Genomic DNA, 17,797 nt, shown 5'->3' with positions numbered 1-17,797 from the left:
TATGTAAAAAGAATCATCCATTATTATGACGCACTGTTTTATCCCTTCTTTGTTTCTGTTCTGACTTTCAGCTTTTTGCTGATCACCTGCAATCAGCAAAGCACTGTGATTGTTATACAATACAATTATGTAATGCAATGGAGTTGTTCTCATTACATACTTTTGATTTTCCCAGAAGCGCAAACTCGTATTAGCAATATTTTGTGATTGTGTTAAAAATATAAGAATGCGAAATTACTAAAAATGTGAAAAAGACACAATCGCTGAGCATTTGTGATTTGTTGTGTGAACTAGTCCTAAATGCACTACTATGCTAAAGCCTAAATGATCATTTCACTTGTATTACAAGAAATGTTCATTTATGATTCTATCAGGTCAGTCTATGGCCCATGTGCAGTTCACTTTTTGTTTCTCCTGAGTTTTTCCTGGGTGATATTTTCACAGCTGGTCAATAAAATGCCTTTTAAACCACCAGCAAGTAAGAAAATTTGCACCTACTTTTTGGTACTTTTTATTTCAGTTGCAAAGTGCTGAAAAGTTATTTTAAAAAGAAGTAGAAAATTTTAAAAAGAAGTTGAATATTTCCAAGGAGAAAATTCAGGAGAAAAGTTAAAGTGTACCTGAGATTGCCATCAGGGGTTTATTTATACTTACCTGGGGTTTCCTCCAGCCTCATGAGGCTTGTGGCTCCCTCGCCATCCCCTCTGGTCACTCCATTATCTTCGAATCCTCTCCGGTTATCTGGCCAGTCACATCTAGTTGTGTGCTCCTGCGCATGCTTGGCCCGACCATGTGTGCGCCCCTGCTGTGCTCCCATGCTCAGTATCGCTCTGTGTCTGAACAGTAGGCACTACAGTGTACAGTGCATGCACAAAACTCCGGCCGGCTGTGGGGTGCAACGGTGTTGCACAAGCAGCCGAACCACGCATGCGCAACCGGCCCGCGGCCCGATTACCAGAGAGGATTAGAAGATGATGGAGAGGGAGCCCATAAACCTCATGGGGCTGGAGGAAGCCCCAGGTAAGTGTAAATACACCACTGATGACCATCATGGGTACACTTTAATTACGGCTGTACCGTAATCCCAAGTACTCTGTTCAAGGAAGTAGAAATCAACATCTTGGTTTCTTTTGTCAAATTGTAGAGGATTTCTGCAGGATACTTTCTCATATTTTCACACAGCTTTTCTCAACTGCCTTACCTTGTAATAATAGGATGTGTTTACATCTCCAGATTGTTGGCAATGGCAGCGAACAGCAGCTTCAGAAAGAGTTGGAAGATGTTTTAATGGATACTCCTACTGAAGACCCAGAGCACCATGCAGAGGATGTGGACAAAGTGCATCCCGAAGAGGATTTGGGTGAATCCTCAAATGAAACTTCCCCGGCTTCTTCCTCAATTAACCCGTCTTCTGTAGGACTGCAAAAGCAAGAAATGAGTCTGCCTGTGAAACCAGCACAGCAGGGTAATGTTTTTCAAGTTTTAATTAAAACTATCTGCAGAAAGATCTTTTCTATGAACATCACATTTAGTCATTATTTTAACTTAAAGTGGAACTGTAGCTAGAAAATAAACACATTGTTTCACTTACCTGGGGCTTCCGCAAGACCCCAGCAGCTGTCCTGTCCTGCGCCGAGTCTCCACGAGTCTCCGTTCCCCCGCCGCCGCTCGGTCCCGTACCTCGACTTGTAAGTCGAGGTCAGCGCAGCCCTGCCAAGCGTATCCTTTCTTCGTGTTCCCCTCTGCAATAGCGGGGAACGCAAAGAATGGATATGCGTGGCTAGAGCCACGCAGGCTCAGTGGCCCGGCAGCAAAACCGAAAGTAGCTGGCCGCAGGAGAACGGAGGCTCGCTGAGGAGCGGCGCGGGACAGGATGGCTGCTGGGGGCTTGGGGAAGCCCCAGGTAAGTGAAACAATGTGTTTATTTTCTATCTACAGTTCCGCTTTAAGTCGAATTCGAAATTCAAAACGACAAATAATAAAAAGCATTTAGTACACTTCTTCTTTTTTTTTTTTTTTTTTTTTTTTTTTTTTATATATGTGATATTCAATTGTGACATACCTGTAGTAGAACTATGTGATTTAGAAATGTGGTATGATAATTAACTTGAAAATAAAAATAAAACGCCTTTTTGAATAAATGGCAAAGCTTTTTTTCCTCCATACCCAGGTCATGTCTCCTTGCCCTTTGTACGAGCCTAGGTCCGAAAAGCTCATCTTCTAAGCTCTTGTATTGCCCTCTGATGTATTTATACATATAAATCAGGTCACCCCTTAGCCATCTTTTTTTCCAAGCTAAATAAACCCAGTTTGTACAACCTTTCTTGGTAGGTGAAACCTTCTATCCCCTGATCAATTTAGTTGTCCGACTTTGTACCTGTTCTAGTAAGTTATCATCCTTCCTATACTGTGGTGCCCAAAACTGTATTCTATACTCCAGATGTGGCCTTACAAGTGATTTATACAGAAGGCATAGTATACTAGCATCTCAAGATATTATTTCATGTTTTATGCATCCCAGAATTGTATATGCTTTAGCTGCTGCTTGGCATTGTATACGGTTACTTAACTCAACCAGTCCTTCTCCAAGTCTGTTGTTCCCAGCTGTAAGCCATTTATCTTATATGTTGCTCTACCATTGGCATGTCCAAGGTGCATGATCATACAGTTATCTACATTAAATTTCATCTACTATCTGTTTGCCCAACTTGAGCCTGAATACTCAGTCTACACCATACTTGACTTCACGTTGCTCCCTTGAGTCCATCACATGCAAAGTTCAGGCTGCAACTTCCTCATAAAGGATAATTTCTCCTGTTGCCTTAAAGTGGATCCGAGATGAACTTTTACTCATTACATAATTGTGTTCCTTTCCTATTGTTTATAGGGCATCCCTCAAACCACATACTTTTTTGTTTTAATACTCTAATTCCCTATAAACTAAACAAGCCCCGCCCACAGGTTTTCAGAGATCCAAGGCACTTTCAGACAGTAGCAAGGACTCATGGGAGCTCAGTCTGGGCAGGAGGAGGGGGAGGTATTACTAGCCTGAGATTTCAGAGGCAGAGGGGAGGAGGAAGGGGTTAGTTTTTTTTTCTCAAGATACAGATAAGCCTGCCTCTGTGTAATGTTTACAAACAACATAGCTGCTGTCATTGTATCACAGGAAGAAATAATCATATTCTATTAAAGCTGTTTGCAGCTAGATTTGCTGTGTAAACTATCTAAACTTTAGATAAGATATATAGACAAGTTACTTGTTATAGTTAGTTTTTCATCTCGGATCCGCTTTAAATACCGTACCATAATACAAATACACACTGCCAGAAGAAACACTGAATCCCTGATTATCTACAGTGTGCTTTGTATGCACTTCTGCATGCAGCCTCCACGTGTAATAAACCTAATGCTATAGCGTGACCGATTGGTTCCTACTTAAAAAAAACAACACATATATCCAGGCACATCGCCTCTAGTTAGGACATTAAATATGTTCTCAAGGAAAGGAGGGAGGTGCCGAACTAACTAGAGGCGATATGCCTGGATATATGTGTTTTTTTTTCTTGTTACTGACCCCCTGTGGCCAAGGTTTTAATTCAGTGCACTCCCTCCTTCCCCTGTTTGTGTTTTTTGTCAGCATGCACACAGCTTATGCTGGTGTATGTGCATTGTGCGCATGGATACATTACGTTAGCGCATCATACCAATCGCACAAGGGAGCTATCTGTCCCAGGAGAGGACGTCAGAATGTGTGCTCCTAATCCCTAAATAGGTTTGATGCAATGCATGTTTGCACTATGCATGTTACAGGGCCAGAGTTAGGACACCTACGTTTACCTGGGTACTTCTGCGCAATTTAGGTGACTAAGCATAAGAATGCATTCTTCTGTGAACTAAGACCCTGGCTTTTAACTTTGCTGTTGGGATAACAGTGGTGCCTGGATGAGTGAATTTGTGAATGCATTTGTTTGTTTGAACATTTGCATGCGAGTGTGCGAAGGGTTACTGATTTTTGCTGGTTCCTACTTCAGCCCCTGTACGGTTGTAATGGGCAAAGGGTAATTTCCCACACTTTTCAGATAGATTAAGCAGATTATGTAGAACACAGGTGTTGAACTCTAGTCCTTGTGGACCATATCCATGCCAGTGGTTAGGTTGGACAGAGATATGGAGAAATATACTGTATGTTCTGCTTTATAAACCGCACCTTTCCCATCAATTAATTTGAGCTGTTCCAAAAATGTGTGAGGACCTCGAGGACTGAAGTTCGACATCCCTGATGCAGAAGAAATTGTAGTAATGTGTATTGGTGTTTTTGTTGTAGAAAATCAGATTTTTTTTATTTTTATTCGAGGCATGACAGTCAGTCATATAAACATTGCTTGACAGTCAGTCATATAAACATTGCTTTTTTGTGTGTATCCAGCAGAGAGAGGAGACAGAACAGATTTGTACTCCCCAGTCCCTGATGAGGACAGCGTGGTGTTCAGTAAACTCACTTACCTTGGATGTGCCTCTGTGAATGCCCCTCGCAGTGAAGTGGAGGCGCTCCGAATGATCTCCATTCTACGAGGGCAGTGTCAGAACTCCATAGATGTCACGCTTTCCGTTCCCAGTGTGTCAGAGGGGACTGTTCGGTAAGAGACTTTGTTGTTTATTTTTTTTACTTGAACTCTGCACAGGATGCAACAAAAAGTTTAATGATTTGATTATTTCTGTTTAAACAGACTTCTTGACCCTGAAACAAATGTTGAGATTGCAAACTATCCCATATACAAGATCCTGTTCTGTGTGCGAGGACATGACGGGACTCCGGAAAGCGATTGCTTCGCTTTCACAGAGAGTCATTTCAACGCAGAGCTCTTCAGGATACACGTCTTCCGATGTGAGATCCAAGAAGCGGTAAGATGAAGAAGTGTTTTTCAACACTCGACGTGCTTACTTGCAGCCATGACATCATACACAGTGTGGGGAAACCCATGCTTGCGTTTCCATTTATGGACCGTTTTTAGTGCCAATGTGAACCGGGCCTAGATTACTTGCCAGAGTGTTAGCTTATCCATCTAACACAGATATGCTGTACCAATATGGGGATCACTGCAGTGTCTGCTGTACCCAGGAAAGGATGCTTGCCGTTCTATCAGAAGAATGGCAACGTGTCCTGTCTAAATTGGATTGAATTGAATCGTTCATTGGACTAAACTTGACTTGTTAAAATGAATATATGTGAACTTGGGAGAGAAATCCGCAGCTCAGTGCGGAAATTCCGAGCCTGGGTGAGTTATGCAGGAGCTGCTGCAGATCTCTCTGCGGTATGTTTTTTTCCCCCTGTTTTTAGGGTTTTCAAGCTTGTGAAAAAATTGCACTCGTTCACATCTAGGGCTTTTTCTGCATTTTTTCAAGCGCAGGCATTTAAAAAAAAAAAAAAAACGCTTGTGCAATGGTTCCCTATGAGAGAGTTCACATCTGAGCGGTTCGTTTCCAATCCGCTCAGCAAAGCACTGCTTGTACCATTTTTGATGCAATTTTGGAATGGAAAGTATAGGAAAAATGCAAAATGCTCCCAAAATCGATTTGTGCAGCGATTGCGTTCGCGTTTTTAAGAATAAATTGTATTCTTTTCTGAGTCAAAGAGTTCACTTCCTGACTTGCGTCAGGTAGGCCCAGTGTACACCAAAAACCTCTAGCAAATCTGCAAAACACTAGAGGTTTTTGAAGCAGATTTCGGAGCGATTCCTAGGCATGTTTAGAGAGGTTTTCTAAACATGCCTAGCGTTTTTTGGAGCGTTTTTGTGTAACAAATTTCATATATTGTTACAGTAAAGCTGTAAAGCTGCGTTTTTCAGAGCGGTTTTCCACTTTCCTATACTTTAACATTGAGGCAGAAACGCCTCAGAAATCTAAACCGCTCTGGTGTGCACCATCCCATTCACTTTCATTAGCCAAGCAGTTTTCCCCTGCAAGCGTTTTGAAAAACGCTCCAGAACGGCTCCGGTGTGCACCAGCCCGAAGTGAATAAAAAAACGCTCTGAAAAAGAGCTTAGAAAAGATGTGAATAATGCCTTAGACCCTATGGAAGTAAGCATACCCTCAAGGAAGGTTAAGGGCACAAACTAAGCTTAGGCCATGGTCTGACCTTTGCATCAGTAACAAGGCCTGGCATCTGTGAGGGGAAAGAGCTGTTGAGCCCCCAGCTGGATTTTTATTTGTCTATAAGGACTGACCGGCCCTTTTGTGACAGCAGTAAAGCCTGGTACACCCCTTCAATTTTGATTGACCAATGAATGTCCAATTTTACCATTTCCATGTATTATGAGGGTCAATGGATTTTGACTGGTATGAGCAGATTGTGTAGGTAAGCTCACATACTACATAGATGTGGTAAAATTGGTCAGTGATTGGCCAATCAAAATTGAAGGTGTGGACCAGGCCTAAAGGTTAGATTGTAAAACTTAAAATACAAATATAAAATATTTCTCCCAGAGTAAAATGCACTATTTGTTTTCCAGTGTTGAGGTTGCATAAAGTAGGTAGTGAAAAACTGACAGGTTTAGGACTAGTCCAACTTCTCATGGGGGAGTCTCAGGTAATTTATTTACAAAAAGCACTTACTGAAAGACATTTGATTAGTCCAACTGCCTAAATAGTGTCCAAGCGATGGAGGCTGGCCAATTCATTTGTTAAGTTCCTTTCCAGAGATTGCTTTTGTAAAGAATAAAGGAAATATTGAGAATCCCTTATGAGGAGATAAACTAGCCCAAAATCTGTCAGTGTTTTACTACCAACTGTAAGTGACCGCTTCATAGGAAAAAAAAGTAAGTGCATGTTTCTGTGTGGGAAATGTACATTTTGTCCGTACATATTTTAAATTTTACAGTATTTCCTGATGGTTGTCCTTTAAGGTATACCTAAAGCGAAGTAAAGAAAGGGTGTCAGAACTAGGTACAGAACTAGGTTTGTTGTTATGTGGAGTCAAGTAACGCATACATGGATCTAACTTTGTATTAGCTTCTTGTAATTCACCCACACAAATCAGGCCAGGAAAACAACAATTAGCACTGTGAGCCACTTCGGCTGTACTGTACTAAATATAGCTGCAACAAAAAATGAACAGTACGTCCCACAATGGAAAACGGTTATCTGTAAAGGAAAGTCCAGCCCATACAGCAAAAGTGTAGCCTTAAATGTTTCAGGTGGGGAGTCAGCGGGAACATATCTGGTAGTAAAGCTGCATGTTAGCACTTAAAGTGAACCTAAGTGAAAAAGATGTTTTTAAAAGAAGTAAAGAAAAAGAGTTTTACTTACCTGGGTGCTTATACCAGCCCCCTGCAGCCGTCCTGTGCAGCCGTGCCAGTCCTCAATGATCCTCCGGTTCCCCGCCGTGGTTTAGAAGCCATTGCGCCTGGTCCCATCTTTGTTGGCGTTCTCGTCTGCTAGAGCGTCCTGCGCAGTGAGAGCAAGGACGCAGGACGTTTTTGCCGACGGGAACACGAACGATGATGTGCGTGGCTTGCCAACTGGAACATGAACGAGGATATGTGTGGCCAGGGCCGCGCATGTACAGTGGGCCGCCAACTGTTGGCTGAAAACGAAATTAAACCGCGGCAGGGAACCGGAGGATTGTTGAGGACTGGCACAGGACAGCTGCAGAGGGCTGGTAGAAGCCCCAAGTGCTAACATGCAGCTTTATAACCAGATATGTTCCCGCTGACTCCCCACCTGAAACATTTAAGGCTACACTTTTGCTGTATGGGCTGGACTTTCCTTTACAGATAACCGTTTTCCATTGTGGGACGTACTGTTCATTTTTTGTTGCAGCTATATTTAGTACAGTACAGCCGAAGTGGCTCACAGTGCTAATTGTTGTTTTCCTGGCCTGATTTGTGTGGGTGAATTACAAGAAGCAAATAAAAATGATGCGTTACTTGACTCCATATAACATCAAACCTAGTTCTGTACCGATCTGGCAGCCTGAACAAAGACTTAGCCCTTCCTTTGTTGACCTTCTGTGTTCTTGGCCACTGTCCTTGTGTTTTGGAAGTTGCATAATTCTGTAATAAATGGTTATGTATGCAGCTGTTTTAATATGACATAATCAAGATTGAATGCTCAACAGAACAATACTGAAAGAAGTGAAGGAAATATTAAATAAAACACCACTGTTTGTAACCATTCCATATCTAGACCTTGTTGCCCCCTTATGGGCCAGAGCAGTGTTGACATTATTGCTGTGTCCCTACTTTTTTTTTGTTTGTTTGTTTTACTCAAACATTGTTGTAGTAAACAACAAACTACAGAAACATTAGTAGTCAAAAAAGGCACAAATAGATGTGTAAACATCCCACACTTTTTGCATTAATTTCCGTGTAGGCAGCTTATTATATTGTTTATCATTTGAAGCCTTTAAAGCCTCATAGATTTTAGCATTTCACATTTAGTAAGCCAAACTAAACGTTTCCTAGAAGAATCTAATAGTTCTGTAACTGAGCAGACAAAAAATAAACCCAAGGATTAGGCAGAGCTAACCCATCTCATCTTTTGGATATTGCAAGTATTCTAGTTTAACCCTAGGGCTTTTTCTTTATTCCACACTAGTTCCCTAAAAACTTTATCTATCACTCTAAAAATTCTCAGCTGGAGCCATATAGGAGAGTTATGGATAACGTATAACATTTTTGGCATCAAAACCGTTTTAGCAAGGTTAATTCTGCTGCCGCTGCGCCGGGCGTGCGATCGCGCGCGCTCCCGCCGCCTTCCATTATCCCAGAGATAAATGAATGGAAACATGGTTCCCATTCATTGATCTGAGTCCCCGGCAGAAAAACCGACGGCCTCTTATCAGAGGCCGCTGTCTTTCTGCGCTAAAAAAAGTTTCCCGTCCTCTGTATGGTTCCTGGAGGCGAGAGAGTTCGCTTCCAGGACAACAAAAAATATTTTTTCATTGTGGCCAACTAGTAAAACTACATCCACATACATTTTTTAGTAAGTAAAAACATTACATTTAAAACAACTGTTTACCTCCCACACCAAAAATTACCCAAATAAAAATTTTAATGGAAAAAAAAAAGACAAAAACCAAAAAACTAAAAAAAAACATAAATAGTTACCAAAAGGTCTGAACTTTTTTAATATTGGCGCCATACATTGTGATAGGGACATAATTTAAACGATGTAATAACCGGGACAAATAGGCAAATAAAATCCATTGGTTTTAATCACGGTAGCATGTATTAATTTAAAACTATAATGGCCAAAAACTGAGAAATAAATATTTTTTCCATTTCTTTTCTTAATCTTCCTGTTAAAATGGATTTAGAATAAAATAATTCTTAGCAAAATGTACCACCCAAAGAAAGCCTAAATGGTGGCGAAAAAACAAGATGTAGATAATTTCAGTGTGATAAGGAGTGATACAGTTATTGGCGAATGAATGGGAGGTGAAAGTTGCTCGGATGCATAAGGTGAAACAACACAAGAAATGTACACTTAAAGGTGTGAAAAAGCAGATAAGGCTAGATGGGCCCTTAAGGAAGTGTCAACTTTTTGCAGCTGACAATTTGTAAGGACAAAAATGTAAAGTATACATTTCAAAGGTTATTGATGGGGTAATGAATGGAGTAGTCTAAATGTGTATCTTTATCCAGTATTCTCTGTGCTGTCATGTCGTGTTTTTTCTTTGCATATTATGTGTCTTTCTTGTCTGTGTTATGCAAATACACTAATAATACCTGTATCATGAATCTTTATGTAGGTGAGTCGGATATTGTACAGTTTTGCAACAGCTTTCCGACGCTCCATCAAGCAGATGCCTCTCATAGCTTCTATCCCACCTCAGACTCCGGACAGCGACATCTTCACTTTTTCAGTTTCACTAGAGATAAAGGAGGATGATGGCAAGGGTTACTTCAGGTTTGTCCCTTTTACTGTCTTATTGTATTGGATTTAAAATATAGACGTTATATGCTTTTTTTTTTTTTTTTTAATCTTTTAGTTTTTTTTCTCTGATGTTGTTGCTCTTCTCGTACTGTAGCTTTAATGCCAGTCAGTGATGTGAAGCAATTGTTACAGGAGTTATCAGGCATTTTAAAAGAAAATAAGTGCTACTTACAGGGGCTTCCTCCAGCCCCAAGCTCCCAGCAGTTCCCTCGCCGCAGCTCCGCAGTCAGCTGTTCGCCGCCACCGGTCCCCGGCGATGACGGCCTGTGCTGCGCCAGCGCATGCGGCGCTGTCAATCACCGCCATGTGGACCGGAGCATACTGCTCAGGCGCAGTATTGCGCCTGCGTAGTACGCTCCGGTCCACGTAGCAGTGATTGACAGCGCCGCTCATGCAGGTGCAGTACAGGCTGACCAGGAGGTCGGCCTGACATCATCGCATGGGGCCGGGAGGCAGCGGCGGTGAACGGCTGACGGCGGAGCTGCGGCGAGGGAACTGCTGGGAGCTTGGGGCTGGAGGAACCCCCGGGTAAATAGCACTTATTTTCTTTTAAAATGTCAGATAACTCCTTTAAGCCTTTTATAATCAGAGGTTCAAACTTGCATACTTTTCTCAGTCAATGACTCACTAATGGTGACAACACATAGCCACATCTAAATAGTGGGAGTAAACTCAGCCTCTATCTGCCTCTTGCATATATTTTGACATTTAAAGTGATATAAAATAGTTTTAAAGGTTATTTTAATCAAAAATATGTAGGTGCACCATTTTCAAAAATCAGGTAATCTCTTAAAGGGATCTGAGCAAGGTTTTCATAAAATGTATAAAACTGCTCACCCCCTGAGAATAGTTTTGCTGAGGGAAGAGGAATCACTAGACACCAGGTACACTGTATGAGGGAGAGACAGGGAATTACAATGGTGTATATGTTACGGCCAGAACCCAAAGTTTGGCCACTTCGGGTTCTGGCCGGCCAATGTGCGAAGTGGCCGCTGCGCTGCGGCCAATGTGAGAAATGGAATGAATCCTGTAACATTCATGTATCTTCTGGCCCCAGCGCAGCGGCCAAACGTATCGCAACTTAGTTATTTTAATGAAATTAAGCCGGCGGCTTTTTCTCTGCCTCTTTCTCTCTCCTCCCCCCGCCTCTCTCTCCTCTTATTATGGGCAGCACTACGTGTCCCCCCTCCAGAGTCGTTCGTCGCACCAGGGAAGCCTGCCGTTCCTGCAGAGCGGGTGCTGGCAGAAGCGATGTCTGCAGCCTCCCCGCTCTGCTTTCCCTGGCGCGACAAACGACTCTAAAGGGGGGACACGAGTGCTGCCCATAATAAGAGAAGGAGAGAGAGGCGGGGGAGGGGAGAGAGAGAGGCAGAGAAAAAGACGGCGGCTTCATCTGTTTCATTGCCGCCGGCTTAATTTCATTAAAATAACTAAGTTGTGATACGTTTGGCCGCTGCGCTGCGGTCAGAAGATACATGAATGTTACAGGATTCATTCCATTCCTCACATTGGCCGCAGCGCAGCGGCCACTTCGCACATTGGCCGGCCAGAACCCGAAGTGGCTGGCCAGAACTAGAAGTGGCCAAACTTCGGGTTCTGGCCGTAACATATACATGGAGATTGCCTCCCACTAGAGATGAAGAAGCCTGTATTGACTTCAGTTGCAGCTATGGAAAATGGCAATCTGCGGCAAATGGGGTAAACATGGCTTTTAAAATTGGCATCATGTTTTCCATTGAAGTCAGTTGCAATTCCCCACTTTCAAAGCAATGATAGCAGTTCATTGTTTCCCAGTATGGGAAAAATCAGATTAACAAAGTGGCCATTATTTAAGCGGTTCATCACTTGATAAAATTTAAAACCAATTAAAACTAATTTTAGAAGATTCATTAGGAGTGTTCTCATACTGCAGTATGGTATTGTACCGTGTTAAGCTTGTTTATTCTTATTCATTTGTAGTTAGCCAATAAATGGTATCATCCTGATTTAAAACTTCTTGCTTATACTGCAGTATATGGATGCTCCCAAGATTTTTTTTTTTTTTTTAGAAATTGCTATCCGGTTACAGCTTGTGTGGCCAGCATTTGAAAAATCCATAGGCCTTGCTGTAGCGCACTTCCTTCTTCCGGTTTGAAGAAGGAAGTGCGCTACAGCGAGGCTTGCAACGCGACCAATAGGTTGCTTTCAAGCTCTTTGAAACGCAGGGCGGATGGCGGCAATATAGGTAATTATCCCCGCCGAATACAGCCGCTCTGCTGCGGCAATTACAACTCATTTGAATCACGAGTAACCACAGTGGTAACTCGTGAGTAGCTTGTGATGAGCAAGGCTAGTTATCACTCACTTTCTCTCTGGAGTCTGCGGCCATCGGCTGCTTCTGTCTCACACTCCTTCCTTCTAGCGCTGGCACTTTCTGGTCAGACGCGACCAGCCACTAGCGAGAAGAAGTGAGAGAGACAGAAGCAGCCGATCACAGCAGGCTCAAGAGAGGAGGTGAGTGATAACTGTGGGCGGCTACTGTCGCTAATTACTTTTACAGGAACAGGAGCGTTCAGAACACCGCGGCCACGGGACACACACCATGCACACGGAGGGGACAGCAGCTGATTGCCGCAGGCTGTTAGGATGAGGTGAGTAATATCAGCTGCTGCTTATTACGTTTAACAGGGGACATGAAGGTAGGAGACACAGGGGACATGGAGTGGGACACGGGACATGGAGGGAGACACAGGAGACATGGAGGTAGACATGGGGACATGGAGGGCGGTAAGAGGCAGACACGGGACAGGAGGCAGACATGGAATGCTTGTCAGTTCTTGGTTGTAGAATCTATGTCCAAGATTGAAAACAGCCGCACGTACACGCTCCTTTTAGAAAGTGAATGATTGTTGCTATGAAAAATAGCCGCTAACATTCTTTTAATTAGTGGGGGGAAATGATTTAAAGGTTAAAGAAAAAATGTAAGTGGCAAGGTCACAACAAAAACTTTTTTATTTATTTTGCTAAGTTTTAACCACTACCTTGCCTATTAACCCCTTCTTAAAGAGAACCCGAGATGGGTTTCAAAAATCGTAATTGCACACAGAGGCTGGGTCTGCATATAATGCCCAGCCTCTGTTGCTATATCATTCTCCCCAAGACCCCCCCCCCCCCATCCCGCGCTCTGCTTGCCCCCATGAATCAAATCGCCGTGCTAGCGATACGCAGCGTGTCGATAGCCGGCTGTTTACATTGCCACCGTCACTCTCGCCGCTCCCGTGCCTCCTCCATATCGCCGCTCCCCGCCTGTGTCCCTCCCCTCCCCGCTGATTGGAGGGAATCGACGCAGGAGGGGAGCAGCGACATAGATGAGGCGGGGGAGCTGCAGAGAGTGACAGTGGCAATGTAAATAGCCGGCTATCGACACGCTGCATGTTGCTAGCGCATCGATTTTGATTTATGGGGGCAAGCAGAGCACAGGGGGGGGGGGGTCTGGGGAGAACACTATAGCAATTAGGATTTTTCTTTAACAACTGTAATAAATACAGTGGCGCATTACGGTGCAGCATACGGCCCAGTGCACACCAAAACCGCTAGCAGATCCGCAATACGCTAGCGGTTTTGGGAGCTGATTTCAGAGCGATTCTAGGTATGTTTAGAGAGGTTTTCTAAACATACCTAGCGGTTTTGCGTGCGTTTTTGTGTAGCAGATTACACATATTGTTACAGTAAAAGCTGTTACTGAACAGCTACTGTAACAAAAATGCCTGGCAAACCGCTCTGAACTAGCGTTTTTCAGAGCGGTTTGCGTTTTTCCTATACTTTACATTGAGGACGAAACGCTTCCGAAAACCGCAAACGCGCAGCAGGAGGCGCGTTTGCGGCTTGGCAAAAACCGCAAACCGCCGGTGTGCACCATCCCATTGCAATACATTAGACAAGCGTTTTTAGAGGCGGATGCGGCTGGCGGATCGCTCCAAAAACCGCTCGGTGTGCACTGGGCCTAAGGGCCCATTCACACCTGAGCGGGAATCGCACGATTCCCGCTCGCGGCAAACCGCTAGCGGTTCTGCAAGAACCGCTACACATTGTAGCCAGTGGCCGTGTTCTCACTGCCGCGGTTGCGGTTAGCGATAACCGCAACCGCGTTGCATGCAGCGGTTTGCCGGCGACGAGCGTTCCGCGATTTGCGATCGTGATTAGCGTGCATAGCACGCTAATCGCGATCGCTCCAAAACCGCCGCAGTGTCCAGTGATTTTTCCGCGCTAATCGCGGGAAAATCACTCCCGCAGAACGCCGGCGGTAATCGCCGGCGTTCTGCGGTTCTAAGTGTGAATGGGCCCTAACAGATGGTTTGTAACGTGGCTTGTTGCACAACAATGCACCGCCTAATGCGCTATAGATGCATTGCTCTGCTGTTTTCTAGAGATATATCTGTACAGCACTGGGGCCTACTGCCGGTGGCCAAATTACTTTTTTTTCCCTCTAATTTGAGCTCCAGCTATCGCTGGCGACCAAATTAGTCACTATAGTGGTAATTCTTATTACATCCTATGGAGACGCCCAAATGATCGGCCCAGCGATGCAGCAAAATTAGTCGATTCGCTAGGAATATGTGCTGAGTAGTGTCTATATTGTTTTTACTGATCTGTTGAAAATAATGTAGTGTATGGCCAACTTAACCAGCATCTAGAATGATCGTATAGTTGTTAGCTGGCAAAGACATCTACACGTTTATTACACTTGGATGTTACCTCTCATAAAGTTTTAATACCAAAATACCAGTCAAAAGATGGATACAGATACAGGTAGTCCTCAGTTAACGACATAGGGACTGTAGGTTTGTTCTTAACCTGAGTCCGTTCTTAATTCGGAACGCTGCGTCATCTCTGTCCCCTTTGCCTTCAATGTCCCCCTCTGTGCCTGTTTGTCCTCTTCAGTGCCCTTGTTCTCCCTCTGTGCCTGTTTGTTCCCCGCTTTGCTAGTTTGTCCCCCTTTGTACCTCTTTGTCCTCTTTTTTGTACCCCCATGCCTCTTTGTCCCCCACCTTCTGTGCATTTTTCTCACCCTCTATGCCTTCGTTTGTGCCCCTCTCTGTGCCTCTGCTTGTCCCCCTCTCTGTGCCTCTGCTTGTCCCCCTCTCTGTGCCTCTGCTTGTCCCCCCCGTGCCTCTGTTTCCCCCCACCCTCTGTGCCTCTGTTCTGCTCCCCTCTGTGCCTCAGTCCCCCCCCCCCCCGCCTCCGTTTGCATCCCTCCCATGTCTGTTTGTCCCCCCGAGCCTCTGTTGGCCCCCACCCCTGTGCCTGTTTGTCCCCTCCTGTACCGGTCGTTAGTAAGTCGGGGACTACCTGTATATAGTTTTCATTTTGAGGGTCCAAGTCAATAGGACAATAGAAATGGATCACTGATATGGGTTTTTTGGCGTCTCTTTAAATTAAATGTATCAAACATTAAAGGATCAGAACACTAAATGTAATATTAGAACTGTGCATGGGGCTCTTATTAATTCTGCTGAGAGGGAGTAATTGCAGAATGTATCAGAGCTCTTTTGGGATTAACCTTACAATTATCACTTCAAGTCTGATATTGTGAGGTGTTTTTATTTTTTTTTTTTCTTTCAGCTTTTGAAACTTAATCTTTAAAATGAAAAACTTATAAATCACTTAGCTTGAACATTAAAGAAAACCTGTACACAAAGGGACATCGAATAAATCACAAGTGGGCCACATGACAATAATAGAAAAAAATGGAATGGTAGACATTAAAGAGGATCTCCATCCTAAAATACAAAATCCTGCAGCACTGCTGTAATGAAGTTATATTTACCTGCGGTGTCTTGTCCTTTGAAGCTGTCTCAAAGACCCCGCATCACTCCACTTCCGTTGCCTGGCCCCACCTCCCCTCTCTCCTCTAAGAAAAACCGCCAAGCTATTTACTACAGATACTGTACACTATCAAAAAGCTTAACAAGAACATATTGAAAAGGTCTTAATAAGGTTACTAAATATATCTACAGGTTTTTATTATTTATTTATTTTTTTACTATTTTCCCTTTTTTTTGTCTAATATTTTGTTTTATTCTATGCTATTTATGATAGTGCTGTTTCTAAAGATAAGGACAAGCAGTGCTTCAGGCTACGCCAGGGCGCAGACAAGAAGATCGTTATTTATGTCCAACAGACATCCAACAAAGAGCTAACCATTGAGAGGTAATGTTCATCATCTAAGTCACATGTTCTAATTTCTGTTATATATTGTAAAATTGGCATAGTCTGGGCATAACAGTAGAAGACCTTCGGATAAATGACTGTCTTTGGTGCATACATGTGACACAGTCCATATGAATAATGCTTCACATACATCACCCATGTGGTAGACATCACCTGATTCGTACAGCCAGCATGTACACCTGTATATGCTTGGCTTTGCAAAGTGGGAGTGTTGCTTCTTGTGGAGAGAGCAAGGGATGAGGAGCAGGAGACAGCTCTTCAATACAAGTACGATTTGGTGGTAACCTTGAGCCCAGTATGGATCAGGCACAAGAGGTCTGGTATTCAGGCGCACCTGTGGCGTTCCAATTGCTGCCCATCGCAACTGCAAAAGTGCTAGATCCCATGACATACATTGAATGAATAGTCAGCTTTGTACAAGTATGTATTAGATTTATGTTGAGTGTTTTACAGGTCGTTGAACTATTCATTATGCGTGAAATATTCAAACTTAGTTGATGTCATCCTACTAATTACAGAATATTCATAAGGACAGTACACTACTTCTACAGTTATGTGACAGTACGAAAAATCTGTACTTATTTTATTATAAATCTTTTTGCTACATGGCTTTTGGCATTCCTTGTATGTTAACCCATTTATCTATTGCATGGCACTGTGTAATATTTTGGCGCTTTATAAACAAAATAATATTTTATTACTTCAGTACAAAAAACACACTTTTTATGTTTTTGTTTTTGCTACCTGTACATTTTTATCGCTTCTGACAAGATTTGGGATAACATCTTTTTATGTGTGGAGTTATAAAAATACATATTGCATAGCTGCAAAAAAAAATAATAATGAATTTCTTAGTTGCATTACATAATTTATTAGCGTCTCTTCTGATTATTGTAATTCTTTCAGGTGTTTTGGGCTCCTTCTCAGTCCTGGTAGAGATGTGCGAAACAGTGACATGCATCTATTAGAACTGGTATGAATAACCTGTGTGGTGTTTTGTTTTTTAATCATAGCTAAGTAGAAGTATTTCCTCTACTTCTGTGACATAAATGTCTTTTTCAAATGTCTGTGTTATATGTACTACAGTATATCTGTGCACTGTGAGATGATTTGATATCACTGAAGACTCTTTGCTGTCAGGTCTTAGCTGTAATTTATAAGTCCTCATTTATTTAAGTAAAAGCAAATAAAGTGCATTTTTCTTTAATTTATAAATAAGAGGGTTGAATATTGGAGTTGACTTACAAACGATGTCGACTTGTATTTGAGTATATACGGTACTGATACAAGTCGACATTGTTTGTAAGTCAACTCCAATATTCAACCCTCTTAAGCTGAAATCTTTTATCGACTCAAGTATAAGTCTACCCAGCAAAATTAATGCTGCGCTTGGGGCTCAGGAGGGGTTAATGACTGCACTTTTATGAAGTGAATCAGACCTAAACTTCTAGACTTATACTCGAGTATAAGAGCTCATTACATTAACCACTTTACCCCCGCCCGTACGAATTTCTCCGTCCTTTTTTCCATCCTTTAACCCCCAGGGACGGAGAAATCCGTACTTTGCGCACTCCCGCCGCTGCCCGCGCTCCCGTTTGTAAACACGCCGCCCGCCGCTAGTAAACACGCCGCCGCCCGCTCGCCCGGAGAT

The 17,797-nt window shown here is 43.0% G+C and overlaps 1 protein-coding gene across 4 annotated transcripts in view; it reads left to right on the top strand.

Moving 5' to 3' along the window:
- The window catches only part of RABGAP1 (RAB GTPase activating protein 1), a 281,195-nt gene that overhangs the window by 42,713 nt on the left and 220,685 nt on the right, over positions 1–17,797 (top strand). For 3 of the 4 annotated variants that reach the window (XM_068248160.1, XM_068248157.1, XM_068248158.1), the window contains 6 exons: positions 1,234–1,465; positions 4,427–4,637; positions 4,728–4,902; positions 9,752–9,909; positions 16,015–16,125; positions 17,053–17,119. In XM_068248160.1, the coding sequence (XP_068104261.1) occupies positions 1,288–1,465; positions 4,427–4,637; positions 4,728–4,902; positions 9,752–9,909; positions 16,015–16,125; positions 17,053–17,119 (900 nt within the window). In that variant the 5' untranslated portion in view covers positions 1,234–1,287. The remainder of the gene's footprint in view (positions 1–1,233; positions 1,466–4,426; positions 4,638–4,727; positions 4,903–9,751; positions 9,910–16,014; positions 16,126–17,052; positions 17,120–17,797) is intronic. The other variant, XM_068248159.1, reaches the window with a different exon arrangement.

The sequence above is a fragment of the Hyperolius riggenbachi genome, chromosome 8 (genome assembly GCF_040937935.1).
Source record: "Hyperolius riggenbachi isolate aHypRig1 chromosome 8, aHypRig1.pri, whole genome shotgun sequence".
Taxonomy (NCBI): Eukaryota; Metazoa; Chordata; class Amphibia; order Anura; family Hyperoliidae; genus Hyperolius; species Hyperolius riggenbachi.
The sequence above is the reverse complement of the archived record's forward strand: the minus strand, read 5'-3'. Positions and strand labels throughout refer to the sequence as shown.